At 34.3% G+C, this 23,471-nt stretch overlaps 2 protein-coding genes across 2 annotated transcripts; one reads left to right on the forward strand and one right to left on the reverse strand.

Moving 5' to 3' along the window:
* Positions 1–2,365: 2,365 nt before the first annotated feature.
* Positions 2,366–3,208, reverse strand: LOC112762808 (uncharacterized). The gene is made up of 2 exons (XM_025808644.1): positions 2,997–3,208; positions 2,366–2,897 (listed from the first exon to the last, which is right to left on the reverse strand). The coding sequence occupies exons 1-2, from the start codon at positions 3,206–3,208 to the stop codon at positions 2,366–2,368; spliced, it is 744 nt and encodes a 247-aa protein (XP_025664429.1).
* Positions 3,209–16,020: 12,812 nt separating this feature from the next.
* LOC112764254 (coronatine-insensitive protein 1) lies at positions 16,021–20,823 on the forward strand. Its single transcript, XM_025809805.3, has 3 exons — positions 16,021–17,217; positions 18,571–19,045; positions 19,739–20,823. The coding sequence occupies exons 1-3, from the start codon at positions 16,682–16,684 to the stop codon at positions 20,555–20,557; spliced, it is 1,830 nt and encodes a 609-aa protein (XP_025665590.1). The 5' UTR covers positions 16,021–16,681; the 3' UTR covers positions 20,558–20,823.
* The last annotated feature ends 2,648 nt before the right edge of the window (positions 20,824–23,471 follow it).

Genomic DNA, 23,471 nt, shown 5'->3' on the forward strand with positions numbered 1-23,471 from the left:
ATAATATTATTACCGATAAAAATACTAGTTAAAGGATATAATTATATAAATCCATGGGCAATTTTCTTAATTAAATGGTTTTACTCTCAATATTACGCAAATACATTGTTTCCAAATTCAATACGCAAATACATTGTTTCACGTATCTATATAAACCGCTACTAGCAGTAGCGGTTTACAGGTGTACAGAAACCGCTACAACTAGCCGCGGTTTACGTGCAATAGGGCTAAGTCATAAACCGCTGGTACCAGCCGCGGTTTACGTGGAATATGCATTGGTCATAAACCGCTGTTGCCAGCAGCTGTTTACGTGAATTGGTGTGCGTGCGTAAACCGCTAGAGCCTATAGCGGTTTACGTGTAATTGGCTGCCTATATAAACCGTGGTGGTAGCCGCGGATTATTCATTTGGAGGGGTTGTGAGGTTTTTTAGAGAGAGAAAATTCTAGAGAGAGGTCAGAGCAAGTTGAGAGCGGGTCCGAGGTATCTCAGCGGCGACTTTCGGCGAGTTATCATGGCAGACAGGACCTTGTACCGACTGAACGGTATTGCGCATATTGCCGGTTCTATTGGTGACGAGATTAGTTAATAATTATTTTTTTTAAGGCTTAGTATTTGTTAGTTAGAAAAATGGTATGTAAGGTAGACGAACTAGAATTTATATATTATTCCCTCTAGTTTGAAATTAGGCTTCGCATGCTAGGATGTTAGTTTAATTGGTTTGGGTTAGAGTTTTAAATTTTTCTTGTTAATTTATAAATATGACTAGTTAGCTGAATTTTAAATCCCTTCAATGAATGTTATTCTACATGTTGTTGGTTTAGTTTAGGGAAAGGGACAGTTGACGTTAGTGATTTATTTTAGTTCAGTTAGTGTAATTGTATGATATGAAGTTTTTTATTTTAAAGCTTTATAGTATTTTTATAATTCTGGCTGTTATTTATGCAAGTATGTGTGTTGTTATTTTTACTATCGTAATTAGTTTCTATAATTTGAAGCTTACATATTTTTCGATGGCTTAGTTATATAGGGTTCATAGATTAATTTGTTTACCGGTTCATCATTTGTTGATGGGTTAAGATATTTGTTATTGTTAGATAGGGGAATTTTTTATGGATAGGAGAATTTAATTGGACCCTGTATTTCTTTCATGTTCTGTGTAGTCCACTAGGTGTGTATACAGTGTGAGACGGCAACAGAATATGCTAATGCATGAAAGGATCATCCCATATTTAGAGAGGGCTGGATTGTACCATTTGGCCAGGCTAAACAGCCAATGGTTCTGGTTGGATAAGCCATTGGTTAGCGCGTTCGTTGAGAGGTGGCGTCTTGAGACGCACACGTTCCATATGCCTTTCGGAGAGTGCACAGTGACATTGCAAGACGTGGCATTTCAGCTAGGGCTGCCTGTGGATGGGGAGGCTGTGAGTGGTTGCCTTGGTGAGTTTGAGAAATACATGGAGGGTGGCCGACCAGCTTGGGAGTGGTTTGAGGAACTATTCGGTGAGCAGCCTCCACCGAATAAGGTCAAGCAGATGACAGTACACTTTACATGGTTCCACGAGAGGTTTAGGGTGCTACCACCAGATGCGACCAAGGAGACTGTCCGCATCTACGCACGTGCCTACATCATGATGCTGTTATTGAACTCAGTTATTTGGGGACAAGAGTGCGAACCGGGTACATATATGGTGGTTGCCATTTGTGGCAAACCTTGATGACATGGGGAGGTATAGCTGGGGGTCGGCTGCTTTGACTTGGTTATACCGATGCATGTGTCGGGTGGCGAACAGAAATGTGACTAACCTTGCGGGTCCCCTACAGTTGCTGCAGAGTTGGATATTCTGGCGGTTTTCGACTTTGAGGCCGTCCAGGTTTGAGGTTTTCTCTTTCCCGCTGGCATCCAGGTATGGGTTATGTTTTTTTAATGCTTAAAAATTGATAGGGCGGTTTTTTAAGTTTGTGTCTGATATGATTTACAATTAGGTGGTCTGCATACTTACCTCCGAACGATGGCAAGGAACAGAAGGTCATAAGCTATCGGCTTGCATTGGATCGCTTGACCGCTCGTGATGTAAGTATTATACTAGTTAGGGTTTCATTTCTGGTTTGCTCTCTTGTTGTGACTAGATATATACTTGTTGTGGTAAGTAGTCTCAGAGAAACCCGATAGCTACCCAACGAGAATTTGCCAGTGGGAGTAGTCTCAGCCACTGTATAGTCAAGGTGATGCCTATCAAACACAGTCACGGTGAAGCACCTCGAATCCTTCAGGTTACGCTCAATGGCCTTAACTAGTGCCTGCAAGAATCAGTGCCCGGACCCTAATTGTGCCTCTGCCGTCTGCCCCCGGACAACAAACAACTTCACCAGCCGTTGTGTCTATCAGAGATAACGAGAATACCTTGCTGTGGAGTAACATGTCTTCTAAGATTAGATAGAAAGTATGACCAAGACTCTGCATTTTCCCCCTCCACGAGTGCAAACGCAACAGGCAAAATATTCGAGTTACCATCCTGAGCGATCGCCAACAACAATGTCCCGCCATACTTGCCATAGAGGTGTGTTCCGTCGATGCTTACGAGCAGCTTACAGTGGCGGAATGCCTCAATACATGGAGGGAATGTCCAAAACATGCGATGAAAGTAGACTCTATCTTCATCAACTTGGTCACCTACTCTAACCGGGGAGGTCTTCAGCAGAGCAACGGAACCTTCCATGGTGCATGTGACCCCAAGGATCCATCGAGGCAGATCCGCATACGACTCCTCCCAATCGCCATATATCTGCGATACTTCCTTCTGCTTCGCCAACCACACCTTCCGATAACTAGACCTGAATCCATATGTCGCCTCCGTTGCCTCTTGCAACACCTTAATCGACACCGACGCATCAGCTCTAACCAATGGAAAAATTCTCACACAGATGACATGATAATCAAGCTACTTGTGATCGCTCGATATCGATGTGGCCATACACGTGTGTGGTCCGTTGTACCTCCTAACTTCCCATGTGCTCTTCCTTTTCCGCATGACTATCCGAATCAACCACGTGCACCCGTTACCAAACTCCTTGCATCTCCCTTGGTATTTCAGATTGTTTGACTCCATAACCTTATACTCAACTCCACGCCGGATACTGTAATCTTTTACGCTCAGCACGGCTTCCTCCTTACTCTGGAACGATTGGCCAATCTGAAATTCAGTCATAGGTGTCCCATCATGCATCCCCTGCCCATCGAATGTTGCATCTACATTCTGGTGTTGGCCGATGCTTCCAAGTTGAAAGAAGAGAGGTGGGGAGGATACTCTTGTGTTCCAGAACCGGAACCTCCATGGGTTGTACGTGTACCTCTTGGAATATCATCATCACTGTCCCCACCAATATCGACCGGCTCCTCATCCAAATCATCGTCACACAGCGCATTCTCAACTCGATCCGGACCGGCATCAAATTCAAAATCAGGCACAACAGGAGCCACATATGCATGAACATCCCCAGCATGTTCGGGCTCATGAATCAGAACTGCCGCTGCTACCACAGGCATCGATGTCGAGGCACCACCGGCTATGGTCGACTGAGGATTCGGTGCCGATGCCCCAGAGCTATCCACACCATCTTCCAACTTCGCAAGCAGCTCAGGTACCCTCACCTCCGGAAAACTACGCCTGCAGTGAAACAAGACCTGCAGGTCTTCATCCGACCCTATCACGAAGGTCTCATATCTCACACCAGTTGAAACAACGGCTATTGGAATCTTGTAAAATAACTTTTTTACCCACTTCGTCCCACAGGTACCGAGCTTCCGTAATATGCTTAGCTTAATCTCTGCCAATGTAATCGACGATCTGATAAAAATACTAAGTGGTTCTCTATCTGTGAATTTCACACCATGCCTTTTGCTCTTTTGAATTTTTCCAGAGCAGTGAACCAGAGCCACAAAACTATCCTCCCCCTCCATTTGTGAATAACACTCTACCTCTCCACATTTGGCCCCTCCATGGTTTATATAGGCAGCCCCATTCAGCATCCTCAACGTAAACCGCTATAGGCTCTAGCGGTTTACTATCACACACGCACACACATAAACCGCTGCTGACAGCAGCGGTTTATGACTTAGCCCTATTACACGTAAACTGCGGCTGGTTATAGCAGTTTCTGTACACCTGTAAACCGCTACTGCCAGTAGCAATTTATTTAAATTCATGAAACAATGCAATTGCGTATTGAATTTGAAAACAATATATTTACGTAATATTGAGGTTGAAACAATTTAATTAAATAAATTACCCTAAATCCATCGTTGAAAATTCAAAGATTCAGTCTTTTCCGCTAAAGGAAATATTTTAAGAGCGAGGGGCAATTCATTTGTTTAATTGTTTTAATAAAAATATAGAAATTTCTTAATATCGGTCTCGATGAATTGATATTCTTGGACCACGTCACTTATTGGAATTGATAAATCATTTTCCATCTTCCCTTTCATGCATGTCTCTTGTTTATTACTTCAAATTCAGCAACTTCTCTTACCGATCCTATAGTTGATCACAGCTCCTAGCTAGGCCATTATTGTTCAATTTTGCAATCAATTAATTAGTTAATAGCCAATTTTTTTTATCATGATATTTAATTTAATATTTGTTGAATTTTTTAATAAAATGACTTTTTTAAACAAAATTTACCCTTGGATTATATTTATAAAAATTCATATCAATTTATAATTATTTCAACAATTTTTTTATTCCTTTAAATCTACATATTGTTGAATTATATTTATAAAATTTTATATCAATCTAAAATTTCTTAACAATTTTTATAGTCTCTCCTTAGTAATAATCTCATCGTAGGTTAGGAAAGAAAAGTTTTCTGGCGGCTTTATCCAATCCAATGCATGGCCTAAGAAGAAATTGATAGGAGTATACATAGGACCAAGAAAAAAAGTTTGTGGGCATATGTTTGCTAATAAGTCTAATACTCTATATACAAAATAAAGAAATAAATAAATAAATCCTATATTTTTCCAAATTGTTACATGTCTATTGTGATTTCAGTGACAAAGTCTTTCTTTAAACTCTTGAAGTTTGTTCTATGTAGCCTCCACAATTGGCAATTGCTATTTTTATTTATTTTATTTACGAGTCTCTCTTTCAAGTTTTCAAACCCATGATGGAAGTGGAAAGAGACAGATGCTTGCCAGCAATTACTAATGCGATGGGGGGGATAGATCATTGCCTGGGATTTTTCTTCCACTTAGACAAAATCCTTTTTATTAAAGAAAAAACTAATTCGTTTCATATCAACAATATAAAACCCTATCCTAAACAATCTTATCAATCGAGATAGTTTTTTTAAACAAGAGATCTCAATATAATAAAAGAGAAAATTTAGGACCAGCATTTATGAAAATTAGTAAAGTTAATTTTAGAAAATAAATTAATAAATAATAACTAAATAAAATGAAAGGTAATAAATAATCTTAGTTTATAATCTTAGAATTTTAATGGTTGAAAAAGAGAAGAATTATATACTTTTAATTGACAGATGGTTCATATTGAAAAAATTCACGTATAAATTGAGTTTTTCTTTAATTCATTTCAATCAAGTCATACAGATAGAATAACATAATATTTCTTTGAGTAGTTTTCTTTTTTTGTCAAGAGAGAGTGTTATTGTAGTCTCTTTGTGATAGAGAGAAGTTGTAATTCTCAAAGAAAGTTATTCAATTGTTTTCATATTTTATACAAATTTTGCTGTATCATTTGTCTGGTACCTAACAGTAGTATCAGAGCCTAAGGTTGCTAATTAATATTTTCTTTTTTCCGCTGCGAGTTACCGTCTAAAAAAAATGGCAGCAAAGTATGAAATTCCAAAATTTAGTGGGAGTAATTTTTCCATATGGAAATTGAAGATAAAAGCCATTATGAGAAAGACAATTGCATGACAGCAATTGAAGGTAGACCCACTGGAATTACAGATAAATGGAAGGAGATGGATAATAATGCTGTTACAAACTTACACTTGGCACTAGCTGACTCAATTTTATCAAGTGTAGCAGAGAAAAAGATAGCAAAGGAAATTTGGGATGCTCTCACCAAATTATATGAAGTCAAGTCACTTCACAACAAGATATTCTTGAAGAGAAGACTTTATACTCTTCGAATGACTGAGTCCACATCGACAATGGATCACATCAACAATCTAAATATGCTATTTTCCCAACTCTCATCGTTGGAATATACCATAGCAGAAAACAAACGTGCAGAACTCTTACTTCAAAGTCTACCAGATTCATATGATCAGCTTATCATTAACTTAACTAATAATATTTTGACTGATTGTCTTTCTTTTGATGACATGGATGCTGCGGTTCTTGAAGAAAAATCTAGGCGCAAGAATAAGGAAGATAGATTAGAGAACTCAAAATAAGCAGAGGCTTTGTTGATGACAAGAGGGAGATCAATGGAGCGTGATTCCAGTGGAAGTTAAAGTAGACCAAAGTCACAAAGTAAGAAGCAGGTCAAATGCTACAATTGTGGTAAGAGATGGCACTTCAAGAAAGATTGTTGGAATAAGAAGAGTATAGAGAAGGTTCCAGAAGGATCAAGTTCTCAAGGATGTGTTGTGAGCACCTCTGATGATGGAGAAATCCTGTATGGCAAAGCAACAATTGGTTCTAAAGGCAGCAAACAGCTCACTGATATTTGGATTGTTGATTCAGGAGCAACATGGCATATGACTCCTCTTCGTGATTGATTTTGTACATATGAACCTGTCTTGGAAGGATCGGTGTTTATCGAAAATGATCATGCCTTAGAAATTGTTGGAATGGGTACTGTCAAAATAAAAATGTTTGATGGCTCTATTTGTTCATTTCAAGGGGTAAGACACGTGAAAGTCTTGAAGAAAAATTTGTTATTGATTGGACAATTGGATGAACTTGGTTGTAAGACCCATATTGAAGGTGGGATCTTGAAAGTTGTTAAAGGAGCTCTTGTGGTAATAAAAGTAGAAAAGATTGCAACAAATCTATACATGCTTGTGGGAGATACTTTACAAGAGGCAGAGGCATTAGTTGCTTCAGCAAGCCAAGAAGAAATGACAATGATATGGCATTACAAATTGGGCACATGTCAGAACGAGGATTAAAGATTCTTGTAGAATGTAATCTCATTCCCAGGCTCAAATCGGTAAACTTACCGTTTTGTAAGCACTGCGTTACAAGCAAGCAACATAGATTGACGTTTGGTAGATCAACTGCTCAGAGCAAGCACATATTGGAGTTGATTCATTCTGATGTGTGGGAATCACCAGAGATGTCCCTAGGAGGAGCAAAATATCTTGTATCATTTATTGATGATTACTCTAGGAGGCTATGGGTGTACCCAATCAAGAAGAAGTCAGACATGTTTGCGATGTTCAAAGAATTCAAAGCAAAGTTAGAACTTGAATCTAGAAAGAAGATCAAGTGTTTAAGGACAAATAATGGAGGAGAATATGTCGATGGTGATTTTCTAACATTTTGCAAGCAAGCAGGTATTCAACAGCAATTCACAGTTGCATATACGCCTCAGCAAAATGGTGTAGCAGAGCGAATGAATAGGACTCTCCTAGAAAGAGCACGAGCTATGTTGCAAACTGCAGGCTTGGCCAAGTCTTTTTGGGCAGAAGTTGTTAAAACCGCCTGTTATGTGATAAATCGGTCACTATCAACTGCAATTGGGTTAAAGACACCAACGGAGATGTGGCAAGGTAAGCCACCTAATTATTCTTCTTTACATATATTTGGTTGCCCTGTGTACGTGATGTACAATTCCCAGGAAAGAACAAAGATGGATGCAAAATCTAGAAAATGTATATTTTTGGGTTATGCTGACGGAGTTAAGGGGTATCACCTGTGGAATCCCACTGTCCACAAGATAGTTGTCAGTAGAGATGTGATATTTGCAGAAGATGAATTGCAAAAAGAACAAGAAAATGACAACATTGTTAAAGAGATAACCACTGTTCAAATAGATGAAAAATACAGAGAATGTGATCTTTCTGAAGTAGAACCACAGCATGAAGAACAAGAAGTAGAGGCCAATGACATAGAAGTTCGTCGATCCACCCGACAAAGAAGAACACCATCATGACACTCAAATTATGTTTTGACAAACTATGATGCATATTGTCTTTTGACAGAAGATGGAGAGCCAACAACTTTTATGGAGGCTATGCGCAATCCAGACGCTTCTATGTGGATGACAGCAATGCAAGAAGAAATTGAGGCATTACACAGGAACCATACCTGAAAACTTGTTGAACTTCCAGCAAGTCGAAAAGCCATTAGTAACAAATGGGTTTACAAGATCAAACGAGATAGTAATGATCAGGTGGAACGATATCGTGCAAGATTGGTTGTCAAGGGATATGCTCAGAAAGAAGGTGTTGACTTTAATGAAATATTTTCTCCAGTGGTGAGACTAACTACTATTAGAATAGTTTTGGCTATGTGTGCTGTATTTAATTTACATCTAGAGCAATTAGATGTAAAGACTGTTTTTCTTCGTGGAGAACTTGAAGAATATATATATATGCTCCAATTAGAAGGTTTTGAAGAACAAGGAAAAGAAAACTTAGTTTGCAGGTTAACTAAATCTCTGTACGGTCTAAAGCAGGCGCCAAGGTGTTGGTACAAGAGATTTGATTCTTTCATTATTAGCCTTAGATACAACAGACTTAGTTCAGATCATTGTACCTATTACAAGAGGTCTGGTGATAATGATTTCATCATTCTGTTGTTGTATGTGGATGACATGTTGGTGGTAGGTCCCAAGAAAGATCAAATCCAAGAATTGAAGGCACAGTTCGCTAGGGAGTTTGATATGAAAAATTTGGGACCAGCAAACAAGATTTTAGGGATGCAAATTCACCGAGACAAAAGGGATAGGAAGATTTGGCTATCGCAAAAGAATTATTTGAAGAAGATCTTGCAACGCTTCAATATGCAAGAATGTAAGCCAATTTCAACCCCACTTCCTATGAATTTTAAATTATCCTCAAGTATGTGCTCTAGTAGTGAAGCAGAGAGGATGGAAATGTCTCGAGTGCGGTATGTATCAGCAGTGGGAAGCCTTATGTATGTCATGATCTGTACAAGGCCAGATATTGCTCAAGCAGTTGCGGTGGTAAGTTGATTTATGGCAGATCCGGGTAAAGAGCATTGGAATGCTGTTAAGAGGATCCTGAGATACATCAAAGGGGCCTCGAATGTTGCATTATGTTTTGGAGGATCGGAATTTATTGTCAATGGATATGTTGATTCAGATTTTGCAGGTGATCTTGATAAACGAAAATCTACCACATGATATGTGTTCATGCTTGCAGGAGGAGTTGTGAGCTGGCTATCTAAATTACAGCCTGTTGTAGCTTTATCTACTACAGAAGCTGAATATATGGCAGCTACACAAGCATGCAAGGAAGTTATTTGGATCCAAAGGTTGATGGAAGAACTCGGGCACAAACAACAAAAGATTTCTGTGTATTGTGACAGTCAGAGTGCCTTGCACATTGCAAGGAATCCTGCCTTTCATTCAAGAACAAAACACATTGAAGTACAATATCACTTTATTCAGAAAGTAGTAGAAGAAGGAAGTGTTGATATGCAGAAGATTCACACGAAAGATAACATAGCAGGTGCCATGACAAAATCAATCAACACAGAAAAGTTTGAATGGTGTAAATCCTCATACGGCCTATCGAATACATGAGCAACATGAATTTTAAAATTTATCAAAATTAGCTTTAAGTGGGAGATTGTGAAAGCTAATTTTAGAAAATAAATAAATAAATAATAACTAAATAAAATGAAAGGTAATAAACAATATTAGTTTATAACCTTAGAATTTTAATGGTTGAAAAGAGAAAAATTATATACCTCTAATTGACGGATGGTTCATATTAAAGAAATTCACCTATAAATTGAGTTTTTCTTTAATTCATTTCAATCAAGTCATACAGATAGAATAACATAATATTTATTTGAGTGGTTTTCTCCTTTTGTCAAGAGAGAGTGTTATTATAGTCTCTTTGTGATAAAGAGAAGTTGTAATTCTCAAAGAAAGTTATTCAATTGTTTCCATATTTTATACAAATTTCTAATTTTTCATCTCTATATTTTGCTGTGTCATTTGTTTGGTACCTAACAATATTTTTATTAAAATTTGGCCCGCACTTAACCAACAAAAGAAAAATGAGTAATCCCACACCATTGGATGAAATCTCACACCATTAAAAATACCAATAATAGCTAATTGATGGTTATAAATCACAAAACTTGCTGATCCCTAGCACTCTTTTACAATAAAATATAATATAAAAAAAAAATAGAGACAAACTCAACACTACAAACTCAATCGTTAAGGTTTTTTCTAATAGAAAATATTTATGGCCATTAAATTTATTAAATTAGCATGATCGGCTATTTTTCTTAATTCTTTGACTTTTACTTTTTTAATCTATTCTTTAATCTTTTTTCTGATTTTTTTTATTTTTTTAGTCTATTTTCTTAGTAACATAACAATAATATCGATACTAGTAAAGAAATAGTACGCAGAAAGAATATAATTTGAGATTCATAAAAAATATATTGCCCAAGATATTTATGTCTGTATAAATAGTTTGATTGAAAGAATTTTTGCAGACAAACTATTCTCGCTGAAAACTATTCAACACTCAAGGCAATTTGGAAGATCTGGAGAGATTTGATACAATGAAAAAAAGAGGTAACATATTTCAATTTTTTCTTGATCATTATATGGATGTTAAGCAGATTGAGAGAGGGTCTCCTTAATTGATTAAGGATTATATCATCCACATTCAAAGATAGACAGAGAAACATAATACAGAAGAGAATCCTATACCAAGCTTCCCAACATGGATTCAGTTCTGGGACTATTGGAGATTCAAGACTCTGGCGGTGGATAGGAGGATAGGCGAGAATATTGGAAGAGTTATAGATGTGGGGTTTTTTTTTTATGTTAGGAAAAATCAGTCAGTTAAGACTCAAGTAGAGATTAATGGTGATGAAAAAATTCGTGATTGTTTCAAAATCATAAGGCTTGATAATAAGATGTTGGAGATAGCTGCTCGATACGAAATGATAGGTGTTGTATATACTTATTGTGCTTCCCTTGGTCATGAATCAAAACATTGCAATCAGTTGTTGGATAACTCACTCAAAGGCAATCTTCAGCAGAACTTGGTGGGAGATTGGATCAAAGCCGACTAGGTAGGTGCTAGGGTGATGATGAAGGACATGTGCTCTAAGACTAATTCTAAATGGTACCTGATCCAAATCGGTACACTAATCCTAAATGGTACCTGAGAGAGAGAGAAATAAATACTAAATCGGTACTCGAAAGATTTAGACACTGATAAAATGGTAATTGATCTTTGTTATTAACAAAATAATTCTCGAAAGATTTTAAAATTTGACAAAAGTGACCATCCATCAATTGAGTTACCTGGAGTAACGGTTTAACAGTGACGTGTCAATTAACAATTATCATAATTACAAATGTGGATAATTTTTTTTTATATGGAAAAAATATTGATGTTTTGTTAGAAATGAGATTATTTGGTATAATTACAGATTTACAGATGGGTGAATTTTGGAGGTGAGGAGTCAACACGTGGGGGGAGGGGCGTGTTAGACACTTGGCAACATCCCAGCCAACACGTGGGGGGCATGTTGAAATACGTAGGGGGCGTGTTAAATATTTCCACAATACTGTAATACACTTCAAATGTCAATATTCAAATAAAACACCATCTCCACTTCCATATTAAAAATAATTTCTGTACAAATGTTATCCACTTTTAATTTTTATAATTTTAAAAATACCCTAATTCAATTTTCTAAAATCATAATCCATTTTTTCTCTTATTCTACCTCACTACTACCACCTCTTGCACCACCCACCATTCTCACTAACTCCATCTCCAAATCACATTCACCTCTCTCTTTACCTCTTTTTTCTTCACAATCTTCCTCTTTCTCACCTAACTCTGAACTATTTTCTCTAGTGTTGACAACATTTGCAATCGTGTGAGAGAATAAAGAATGAAATCAAAAGATCCAAGCGAGAAGGCGCGGATTTGGAGACTAAAGTTTAAGCCCTTATTCTGTTGTTTGCAAGATTCATCAGCTATAGCTACTTCTCCTCCTCTTCTTCCTCTTTCTCCTCCTCCCATGGATCTGAAGCACAAGATTCAACTTCCAATTCTATCGCTGACAAGTTCCTTTTTCCTCTTCTCCAATGAACTCTTTTTTTCTCCTTTGATTTTTTTCTCTCTTCTATTTTCTCATCTATCCCACTACTTTATGTTTTTTTTTTTCTTTCTCAGTTGTCCCTCTCTTCTTCTCTTTATTTCTCCTTTTCTATCTTTATATTTGTTTTTTTTTTATTTTAAACAAAATGCATACTGTTGTTGTTGAACTTTGTAAATGTTATTATTGTTAATGACTTATTATTGTAGTTGAATAGTGTAAATATTGGATTATGGAAAAGAGTTTATAGTAAGGTGAGGTGAGGAAGAGGAAGATTGCGAAGAAAAAAGAAATAAAGAAAAAGTGAATGTAATTTGGAGATAGGATTAATAGAGTGGGGACTAGGAAATGGTAATAGTGAGGTAGAAGAAGAGAAAAAAGGGATTAAAATTTTTAAAAAAATTGGAATTGAGATGTTTTTAAAATTAAAAATGAATAATTTTTGTAATTATGATCATTATTAACTGACACATCATTCCTAAATCGTAACTCGAGTTAACTCAATTGATGGCTGATTACTTTTTTTTAATTTTAAAATCTTTTAGGAATTATTTTGTTAATAATAAAGATTAGGTATTATTTTATCAGCGCCAAAATCTTTCCGATATTGATTTAGTATTTACCTATATATATATATATATTTAAAATAAGATAAATATATTAATGGTTGTTGGGCCTAATTACTATTTGGCACATGTGCCAATCAAAATATTTGTTTCTCTTTCTGTTTTTCTGCCCAAAGATAACCTCTTTTAGTAATTTTCTCAAGAGGATGAACCAGGTACCCTTTTCAACATATGGTGGATAAATCTAATCATCTTGCCACCACTGAGTGTAATCATTTTGTTCAATTTCAGTTTGTTTCAGTTCGGTATCTTTTATCAGAGCCTTGAAATCCTCAATTATTCCTCTTTAAAATATCCTCTTCCCTTCCAACGATCCTTTTCATGGTAGCTATATATAGTATCTTCTAGTTTATGAAAATGATTTCTAAAACTAATTCTTATTTGAAAGGATAGTTTTAAATGTATATGCAAGTGGATTCGGAAAAATTTATTGAAAATACGTTTGTATTTTTAAAGATATAAATAAATTATGTATTTGTATTTTTAGTTTTAGTTTTTAAAAATTAAAAGTGTTTATGAAATATTTTTAAAATTTATTAGTTTTTTAAAATTAAAATATTTTTAGAAGTATTATTTTAAAAGTATCTATGAGATCTTTCTAAATTAAGTTTGTATTCTTACACTTTTATTACATTTATATTTAGTAAATTTATTTTAAATTTTAAAAGTAATGTTATTAAATATAATTGTTGCAACTTATGCTTATTAAAACTTATTTTTATTTTATTTATCAAATTGTTATAATTTTGAAAATTATCTTTGAAAAACTACTTAAGAAAGATGAACAACTTATTCATCCTTATTATAATAATAATAATTTTTTTTATATATATTTGTCGGTGTAAAAATAAATTATAAGCGTCTGATGCATATTCATGCATCACACTCAAAATTATGTAAATTAATCTAGTTAATTAGCTGATAATAATTAATTTAAATTATTTTATAATATTAATGCATGTATCAAAATTAATTTTATATTTTAGCAATTAGTTTTTTTAAGAATCAAAATTAAAGTTACATTCCACTCATAAAATGTCAAAAGTTGTTTATTTTAATCCAATTTTGTAATTTTACCCAGCACTGCTTACAGTGTATCAAACCAAAATATTAAAAAAAAGAGGGAAAAATGCTGTAATAAACAAGTTGCTGAACGTATTTGGGTGGGTTCCTTTTTTAATTCTTTTTAACATAATTTTATTTTTAAAAATTAAAAAAATAAAAAAGTTTTATATTTAGATATTTCATATAAAAATATTTTTTTATCTATCAACTATGTTTGGATACAACAATATAAAAATATTTATTTATTTATTTATTATTTAAAAATATCTGTCTTTAATTTTAAAATATTGTTTTTTTGAAAAATATAAGAATTGTAGCCTTTTTAAAAATATATATTTTTAAATTTTTTAGTATTTTTATTTACATTAAAATTTATAAATTATTATTTTTTATTAATTTTTTTAACATTTAATAGCATCTAAAGATACGCCCTATTGTGGTTAGTATTAACTTGGGATTTGAGGATTAGGAGATTTGAGAATGAATTAGATTCCAAAAAGGGTGGACTTATTAGATGGAGAGAGGAAATGGAGAGACATATAAATATTAGGTGGATACTACAATGAAGATGGCATAATTGTCTTCATATGAGTATATTTCTTTTTGACCTTTGGATGATGGATTGTATGGTTAGATTTTGATATTTATAAAAGTGTTGTTTTTGTTTAAAGTGTGGCTAAATAAATAAACCACACTTTTAACCAAAGCATCTTCATGAGAAGATATTTTTGCCATCTTCATTGTAGTATCCACCTAAATATTATCCTAAGTATGGAGTCCAATTGTAAAAATTAGGAATATTATATACAGGGATGAAGTTGTTTTTATTTTATATATAAATACGACGAGAATATGACCGCAAATAGCAAGCTAAGGCTTGAATTTGGAAAGCCCGCAATTATTGATTAGAATGGAATTGGGGTTTTGTAGTGGTTAATTTTCCTTCCATGATAAATGTTTAGGTGTTTAATGATTCAAAAGCATTAAAAAAAGATTGTACTATGATGAGATTTGAAAGAAAATAATGTTTAAACATTAAAATATCTTAAAGAAAAAAGTAATATATATATATTCGTGGAGCAATCTAATCCTTGAAAATTAGAAAGGAAAATTTAGTTCTGGTGTAATATTTAAAAGAGTTTTATATTAATATATAATTAGTCACCAAAAAAAAATATTAATATATAATTATTTGTTGTGTTTACATATAAATAAGATTTTTTTTTCCTTTGGAAAAATAGATATTCATGAATTATTGTCTTTTATGATTATAGCACATATATAAAACTAGAGAAAATATAAGGAGTCAATGAAATATTTGTACAATATGTATAATGGAGGTTTAGAGATGTCCGATTCAATATTAGAGATATAATCATTAGTGTTATCTTTTTTCATCGGCTAAAATTTTTGGAATAAGTGATATCATGATATGGTATCAGAACTAACCCCAAAATCAACTTAAACTTTTAGGATGAATGGTTTCATAACATAAAATATTTATTATCCCTAGTATCTTGTACAAATATTCTATTGGCTCCTTAGAAGGACTCATAAAATTATTAAAATTATTATGTAGATATAGATCAAACTATAACGAAAAATACGTTGTCTTGATATAAATGTTACTTTTAGTATATATTAAAAAATGTATTTAAATATTTGTAATGGTCAAACTACATTAGTGTTATAAAATATTTATTCGTCTAAATTTGTCAATTATTTTATAATACTAAAAAGATTTCAAAAAAACTCTGAAATAGTACTAATTGGACAAAAAAATCATATTAAATAAAATAATTCAAAAAAAAAAAAGAGATAATAAATTTAATAATACACCATTAAAAATATTTCTTTATATTAACAATAAATAAGAATTAAACTAAAATAACATCATCTTAATAGTAATAATAATAATAGAAGAAGAATGTAGCTTAGCACACACATGATGATTCACCATAGCGGAGAAAACTAACTAATTACAAGTCTTCTAGATGATTACATAGAGTGTTACTTTTACAGAGGGAGTTAAGTGTTGTTGCTAGAAGTTAGAAGCTGGGAGTTGGGATATTTGTCGTTATTGTGTTTACGCAGTACTCCAAATTTTCCTTGGGCTTTTATCTCTCACCTCACTCCGTTAAATCCTTCGATATCCCAAATTTGTTACCTAATAAATGTACTGTACCACTCACTTCACTAATCCCTTCCTTCTTTTCCTTCACAACCTCCGATCTAATCCCCTCTCCATTGTCAGACAACACTTCCCAACTCTCAATCTCCACCGTCCCTTCTCCAATCTCTTCTTCTTCTCCGATTCCCCACCTCGTCCCCTTTCCTCTTCTTCAACCCTAAAAACTCACCCTTTCATTATCTCTCCTCCTCCTTCCACGTCCTAAACCCATTTTTGCGGCGCTCCATTCCCACGCTTCCACGCTTCACCACGTGTCAACTTCACCTTCTCAAGAGGTTTAAGTTTCAACTGTTTCAACCTCCCCCGTAGCTCAATAACACAACCAAAGCATTAAATTTAAAAAAAAAAAAACAGAATAGAAAAATCGTGTGAATCCCCTGAGCTTTTTGTTTTTTGTTTTTTTTTTTTTAATTTCTTTCCACCCGACACCGATCTGCATCCAATAAGTCGAGATCTTCCAACACGTTAGAAAATTGGCCGTCCACGCTTGATGGCGTCGATGGAGGAAGACGGCGGCGGCGGCGGCGGCGGCGGCGGAGGGAGCAACAAGAAGAGGATGGAGGCGATGATAAGTACGAGGCTGTCGGACGTGGTGTTGGACATAGTGATGCCGTACATCCACGACCCGAAGGACCGCGACGCCGTGTCGCAGGTGTGCCGGCGGTGGTACGAGCTGGACTCACTGACTCGGAAGCACGTGACCATCGCGCTCTGCTACACCACGTCACCGGACAGGCTCCGCCGCCGCTTCCCCCACTTGGAGTCCCTGAAGCTCAAAGGAAAGCCACGCGCCGCCATGTTCAACCTCATACCTGAGGATTGGGGCGGTTTCGTTACTCCTTGGGTTAAAGAGATCTCTCACTACTTCGATTGCCTTAAGAGCCTTCACTTTCGACGAATGATCGTTAGGGATATGGATCTTGAGCTTCTTGCTCGTTCCAGAGGCCATGTTCTTCAAGCTCTTAAGCTTGATAAGTGTTCTGGCTTCTCCACTGATGGACTCTACTATATTGCCAGATTTTGCAGGTAATAACTAACTAACTATCTAATTAATCCTTTTCTTTAATTTAATTTTGTTCTTAATAATGAAAATTATGGTAACTACCACTTGCGGTTTGTGGACTGGTTTTGAGGATTTGAGCTTCATTTAATGTTTACTGTTAATGAATGCAGTTTTTTAATCTCTAACTTTCTATTAAGGAGTGTCTGGATTAAGGAACTAAACAAGGAAAAAGTAGTACTAATTTTATTTTATATTATAATAATTGCATGAATGTAATAGTTTAAAAGGAAATAACTTTTTGTTTGATTCTTCTTCTAATTGGAAACTGTTAATGTTATGTTGCACTTGGAATTAGTATTGTTTTATTTTTATTGTCCTATTCTTTGTAATAGTGCCCCACTTCACTACATTACATTTTCCATTTCTGATGAATATGGTTTAGATAATGATTATGTACGGGCTCATCTTGTGGTAGACATACATTGCCTTTGAAATTCGGTTCTAGTCTTGATGATATATGTCTCTGCAAATTACTTTAGTGAACCTTGATAATTTGCCAAGAGATTAAATTGTTGGAGGTCCAAATCCCGTTAATCTATACACAAGTTTAGTGATTCATCATTCATGATTTGGGGGGGCTAAAGAAGATGGAATTTCCTCATAAATTTAGTGATTCATCATTTGAATTCTTAGATATGACATTGCGTGATACCTTACGTTTCATTTTAATAAATAAAAAACTAACTTACTTGATCCCTTTGTCTTTTTCTATCATCTCTAAGTGTTGGAGGCCGTCTTGTATGATTTTGATTTTGAATTAGTCTTCTCGGTTGTATATAGTATAAATATTTTTTCTTACAACACTGGTTTGTGTAAGATCTTATGACGTGATACGTATCTATGTAAATGTCCAAGTCAGCGAGAGAATTTAGTAAATGATTGAGTTAATATAAATCAACTTCCATATTAGTATTATAAAATGTGTAATCACTTTTGTCCCTCATTTTTTCCCCACAGTCACTTTACAGGCTTTTTTTTACTTTCTTTTCTTTTTTATTTTCTTATTAAACGTGTTTCTGCCCTTAATTACTGGTTAAATTTTTGTGCTGATATAAAGCTTTAGTTTACTTTGTTTTATCCATGAAAAATGTTGAAAGGCTAGTCTTTGTATCTCCATCTATATGTCAAAATGGTATGCAAGTTGATCATTGAATGGGAAATGTATATATAATGTTCAAAATTTTCAAGTCATGTAGAGGTTTTATAAGTCTGTCATTTCCATTCTAAGAATCTTAGATATGATATTTTTCCAACTTGATGATCTACAAACTTTTTGATTAATGCAGTTCTGATTGTGAATTAATAATTTATGGCAGGAATTTGAGAATCTTGTTTTTGGAGGAAAGCGCAGTAGTTGAGAACGATGGTGAATGGCTCCATCAGCTTGCTCTAAACAACACAGTTCTTGAGTCCCTCAATTATTACTTGACGGATATTAACAACCATGTTAGGATTCAGGACCTTGAGCTCATAGCCAGAAACTGCCCCAACTTAGCCTCTGTGAAGATCACTGATTCTGAAATCATGGATCTTGTCAACTTCTTCAGATATGCATCGTCACTCGAAGAATTCTCAGGGGGCACCTACAATGAGCCACCGGAGAGGTACAATGCCGTGGTGTTGCCAGCAAGGTTAAGCCGATTGGGTTTGACATACATTGGAAGTGATGAATTGCCGATTGTGTTCCCTTACGCCACACGACTCAAGAAATTGGACCTTCTATATGCATTGCTGGACACAGAGGATCACTGTAATTTAATTCAAAGGTGCCCCAACTTGGAAGTCTTAGAGGTTAGTTTCCAGAACCTTTTTGTTTCAAGTTTTGTTAGCACTTCAAATCCTTGCAATGACTGTTTTCATCTTTGTTCTTATAATTTCTTTTAGTCTAAGCTTCTAAATTTTAGCTGTCTTGTGTAAGTCTATTAGGAAGCATAGTCATTTACAAATTACAAGTATTTTTATATATTGCTCAATGAGCATGGTTTGATCTTATGGACTCTGTCTAATCTTTATTCTTTTAACGACAATAACCAAATTCCTGTACCCTGTTTGCAATATTAATTACAAAATTTATCACTGTATTTTGACCATGTTCTCTTCTTTCAGGACTATGTTAAGATTTGATTTTCACTATTTTTCTTCATAAAATCTTGAAAATACGAAACAGGATAAACATAAGATGGTATTTTTGCAACTAAAAAGAAACAAAAAAGAAAGTTAATCCTTCTTTATTGTGAACTTTATTCTTACTCAAAAAAAGATGTTCAAAAAATAAGTTTCAGAATGATATAACATAATTAGTCGTCTTTGGATAAGTGACTAGATCTTACAATTACATTTAATTCGACCACCATCATATATCTGGTGGAAAACTGGTATTAATATATTGTTGTCTGCATGGCATTATTATTTGTTATAGTTTAGTAACAGGTTTATAATTGAAATATTCATTTTATGAGCCTACAATTTTTCCTTTATGGGCAGTCAAGGAATGTAATTGGGGACAGAGGATTAGAAGTACTTGCCAGCAGTTGCAAGAAGCTAAAAAGGCTAAGAATCGAAAGAGGTGACGATGATCAAGGAATGGCTGAAGAAGCAGGCGTAGTTTCCCAGAGAGGACTAACTGCTTTGTCACAAGGCTGCCCCGAACTTGAATACATGGCTGTTTATGTATCTGACATCACAAACGCGTGTTTGGAACACATAGGCACCCACCTCAGAAACCTCTGCGATTTTCGCCTCGTCTTGCTCGACCGAGAGGAGAAGATCACTGATTTGCCCCTTGACAATGGGGTGAGGGCATTGCTAAGAGGTTGCAACAGACTGAGAAGATTCGCATTGTACCTTAGACCAGGTGGCCTCACTGACGTGGGGCTCGGTTACATAGGGCAATATAGCCCGAATGTTAGATGGATGTTACTCGGCTACGTTGGTGAAACCGATAGAGGACTCTTGGAGTTCTCAAAGGGTTGTCCAAGCCTTCAGAAGCTTGAGATGAGAGGGTGTTCATTTTTCAGTGAGTATGCATTGGCTATTGCAGCGACACGGTTGACTTCTCTGAGGTACCTTTGGGTGCAAGGCTATGGAGCGTCTCGTTCGGGGCGTGATCTTCTGGCAATGGCTAGACCATTTTGGAACATCGAGTTGATCCCTTCGAGGCGTGTGGCCATGAATGACAATGCTGAGGTCGAGCATCCAGCTCACATTCTTGCATACTACTCCCTTGCTGGACCGAGAAAAGATTTTCCAGATACTGTTATACCTTTGGATCCAGCAGCATATGTTAGAGATGAAGACAATTAGATATCTGTATATAACAACAACTTTTCTTTTTTGGAATCCTTTTGAAAGTCTCTGTTTGTAAGTTGGTTGTATTGTTTTTTTTAGTTTAGATGGTTTTCCCCCCTTCAAATTTTCTATGCAATTTGTAGCCGTAGCGTAATTATGTAATAAGCTGTGTTTTTTCTGTTGTAATTCAGAAAAAAAATGGTTCTACTTCCAAACTCTTGTTCTCTTTCCAATGATGAGCATGCACAATTTTGTGAATATAAAAAGCGAGGATTGGTTTCTCTTTGTTGTTTCTACATACCTTGACATGCAAGCAAATTCATTGTCAATTTTATTGTGATCCCCGTTGATTTACAAAACCATATATTGATCTCTGCCAAAATTTGAGTAATGTTAGGTGTGAGATTCTTCTTTGTAAATATGTGACATAAAATGTTTTTCAAAAATACTAGTTACACACAAAAAATCAATTATCATATATATATATATATATATATTAACTTATTTTTAATGCAAATTTTGTATTTTAATATGCATTTATTGTGGTCTAAAACTATTCAGAGTGGGATTTGAAGGATAGAATGGAAAACCACCAATCAACTGTCGTCTTGGAATGATAAAGTTAGTTTGAATTTAGGAAATACAAGGATCAGAATTAGAAAATATTTTTAAGGGCTCTTGTTCTGTTCCCATCATTTATAATCTTCTGTTGTTAGATTAGTGGGAGAATTTTCAGTTGCTGGTGTTACGCCATACTAATATTCTATACAAATTATTGATTTGATAATTGATTTTTTTTATAGGTAATATGATTGAATATAATTTTAGGAAAAGTATAGGTAATTTACAATATTCTTGAACAATATGTGAATAATGTGAATTAATAGGGTTAAAAGAGTAAATTAATCTTAAATTTAATTAGTAGTATTAAATTAGGATGTAGTGTATTTTTTATGATTGGTGGTTGTTTATGTTATTCAAGATGATCATTATTTACCTAGCACTCTCCATAATTTTAATAGTTATAACATTAATATCTTCTAAAAAAAGTTTTAACGAGATTGGTTTTGTTAAGATAAATAGAAAATGAAATTATTTAAAAAAATAATATAATTTGACATGAAGTACAGGAAAAGAAAATTCAAGAAGTCTTCCAAACAAACTATTAGAGATAATCAAGGGACCGAAGATTGTTTTAGTTGATTAAGCACGATTAAACTAAATAATATATTTGTTTTCATTTTTCATATAACAAGTTGTTAAGGAAAGATTGGCTAACGGCTGTGGAAGCATGAGATTGATTTTGTTTGTCTTAATTGTATAGGGTACCATCAGCTAGTAGCTAGAGGTGACATCATCATCATGGGAGACTAAATAGCCAAATATTTTTAGTGCCCCAGTTTGAAATTAACATAAGGTCTCACAAATCGCCATTATATAACCCACTTGTCACGCTCATCTCCTGAAATTATATCTTTTTTTTATTATTTTGGTGGTAACACCCTTGTAATTGCGGTGCTGTCAATGTTGTCGCCACTCCACCATGAAATGTCACCGATCACTATTCAATACTTGTGTTGATAATGATGTTCTTGTCAAATATATATATATACCCTTTATTATTCATTTCTTGAGATGTATATGCATGTATTCTATATGTTTATTAATTATGAAACGTCCTTATACAAATTGAATAGAATTTGGTGTTAACTTATAGAATGAAAATCACTATTCCATTGTAGAATGAGCCAAAGAATAAAATTGGTGTTGCAATAGCGTAATAGGCTTTAGCATTTAGACTAGGATTTAGATAGAGTCTATATTTTTGAATTAAAAAAAATCCTTTATAAAAATAAAGGATTTTTTTAAAGATATTTGTCACGAAATTATAAGAAAAATAGTTTTATAAATAGAATAAAATTAGCTACATTTATTATCATTGGAAGTTTCAAAATGTTATCTTCTTAGATAAGGAAATTTTATTGTTTGTGTTTTTTAGTCTTTTCTACATTCAATTATAATTATGATAATAACTAACAATTTGACAGGAGGTAGTCGTCGTCATGAAAGACAATGGATAAAAGGGTACGTGATGATTAGATAACCAAGGATAGAAGACAATTTTTTTTTTTTTTTTACCAAGTATAAACCATCAAAGATTTAACATAATAGTAAAATTGAATTATATTAAATATTAAGGGATAATTTTAAATTTGTAAACATCTAAATCAATTCTAAAGAAATTTTAAGTAAAATATTTAGTTTTTTTTTTTTTTTTTTTTTTTTTTCAGACGAGTGGGTTAGAGTAGACAACCCTTAACCATAAGGTAGAGATGTGCATGGCCGGGTGAAACTGGGTTTGATGTGATCCAGACCCGACCCGAAATATATACTGGGTATATTTATTAAACCCGAACCCGACTGTAGACCCGATGAAATCTATACATTTTTGGGCCACGTAAAAATCGGGTGAAAATTGGGCCGTTAACATTACATGACCTTGATACTTTTTTATAAGGTAGCATGTAAAAATATCCAAATTTCTAAGACTCCAACCATTATTTGACATAGTAAAATTCACTTAGAAAAATATAACAAGAACCAACTATTCTCTAAAATTAAAGCATAACCATAATCAATACTAATATTGTCTAATAACACTAAATATTTAAATCAATACAAATAACACAATATTATGCATTAATTAGTCTCAAATCTTATGTATTTTAAACATAAAAATTAACTTATAGTCTTATAATAACTAATAACACAAAATATTAAGGTTTACAATACTTAAATTCCACATAAGAATAGCCATCATTCATCACTAATACACAAAATATTAATTGTGTATGATGACCGGGCCACCCGGCCGATTTCGGGTAACCCGAGCCATGACCCGGACCCGACCCGAAATCATGACCGAGTC

The sequence above is a fragment of the Arachis hypogaea genome, chromosome 17 (assembly GCF_003086295.3).
Source record: "Arachis hypogaea cultivar Tifrunner chromosome 17, arahy.Tifrunner.gnm2.J5K5, whole genome shotgun sequence".
NCBI lineage: Eukaryota > Viridiplantae > Streptophyta > Magnoliopsida > Fabales > Fabaceae > Arachis > Arachis hypogaea.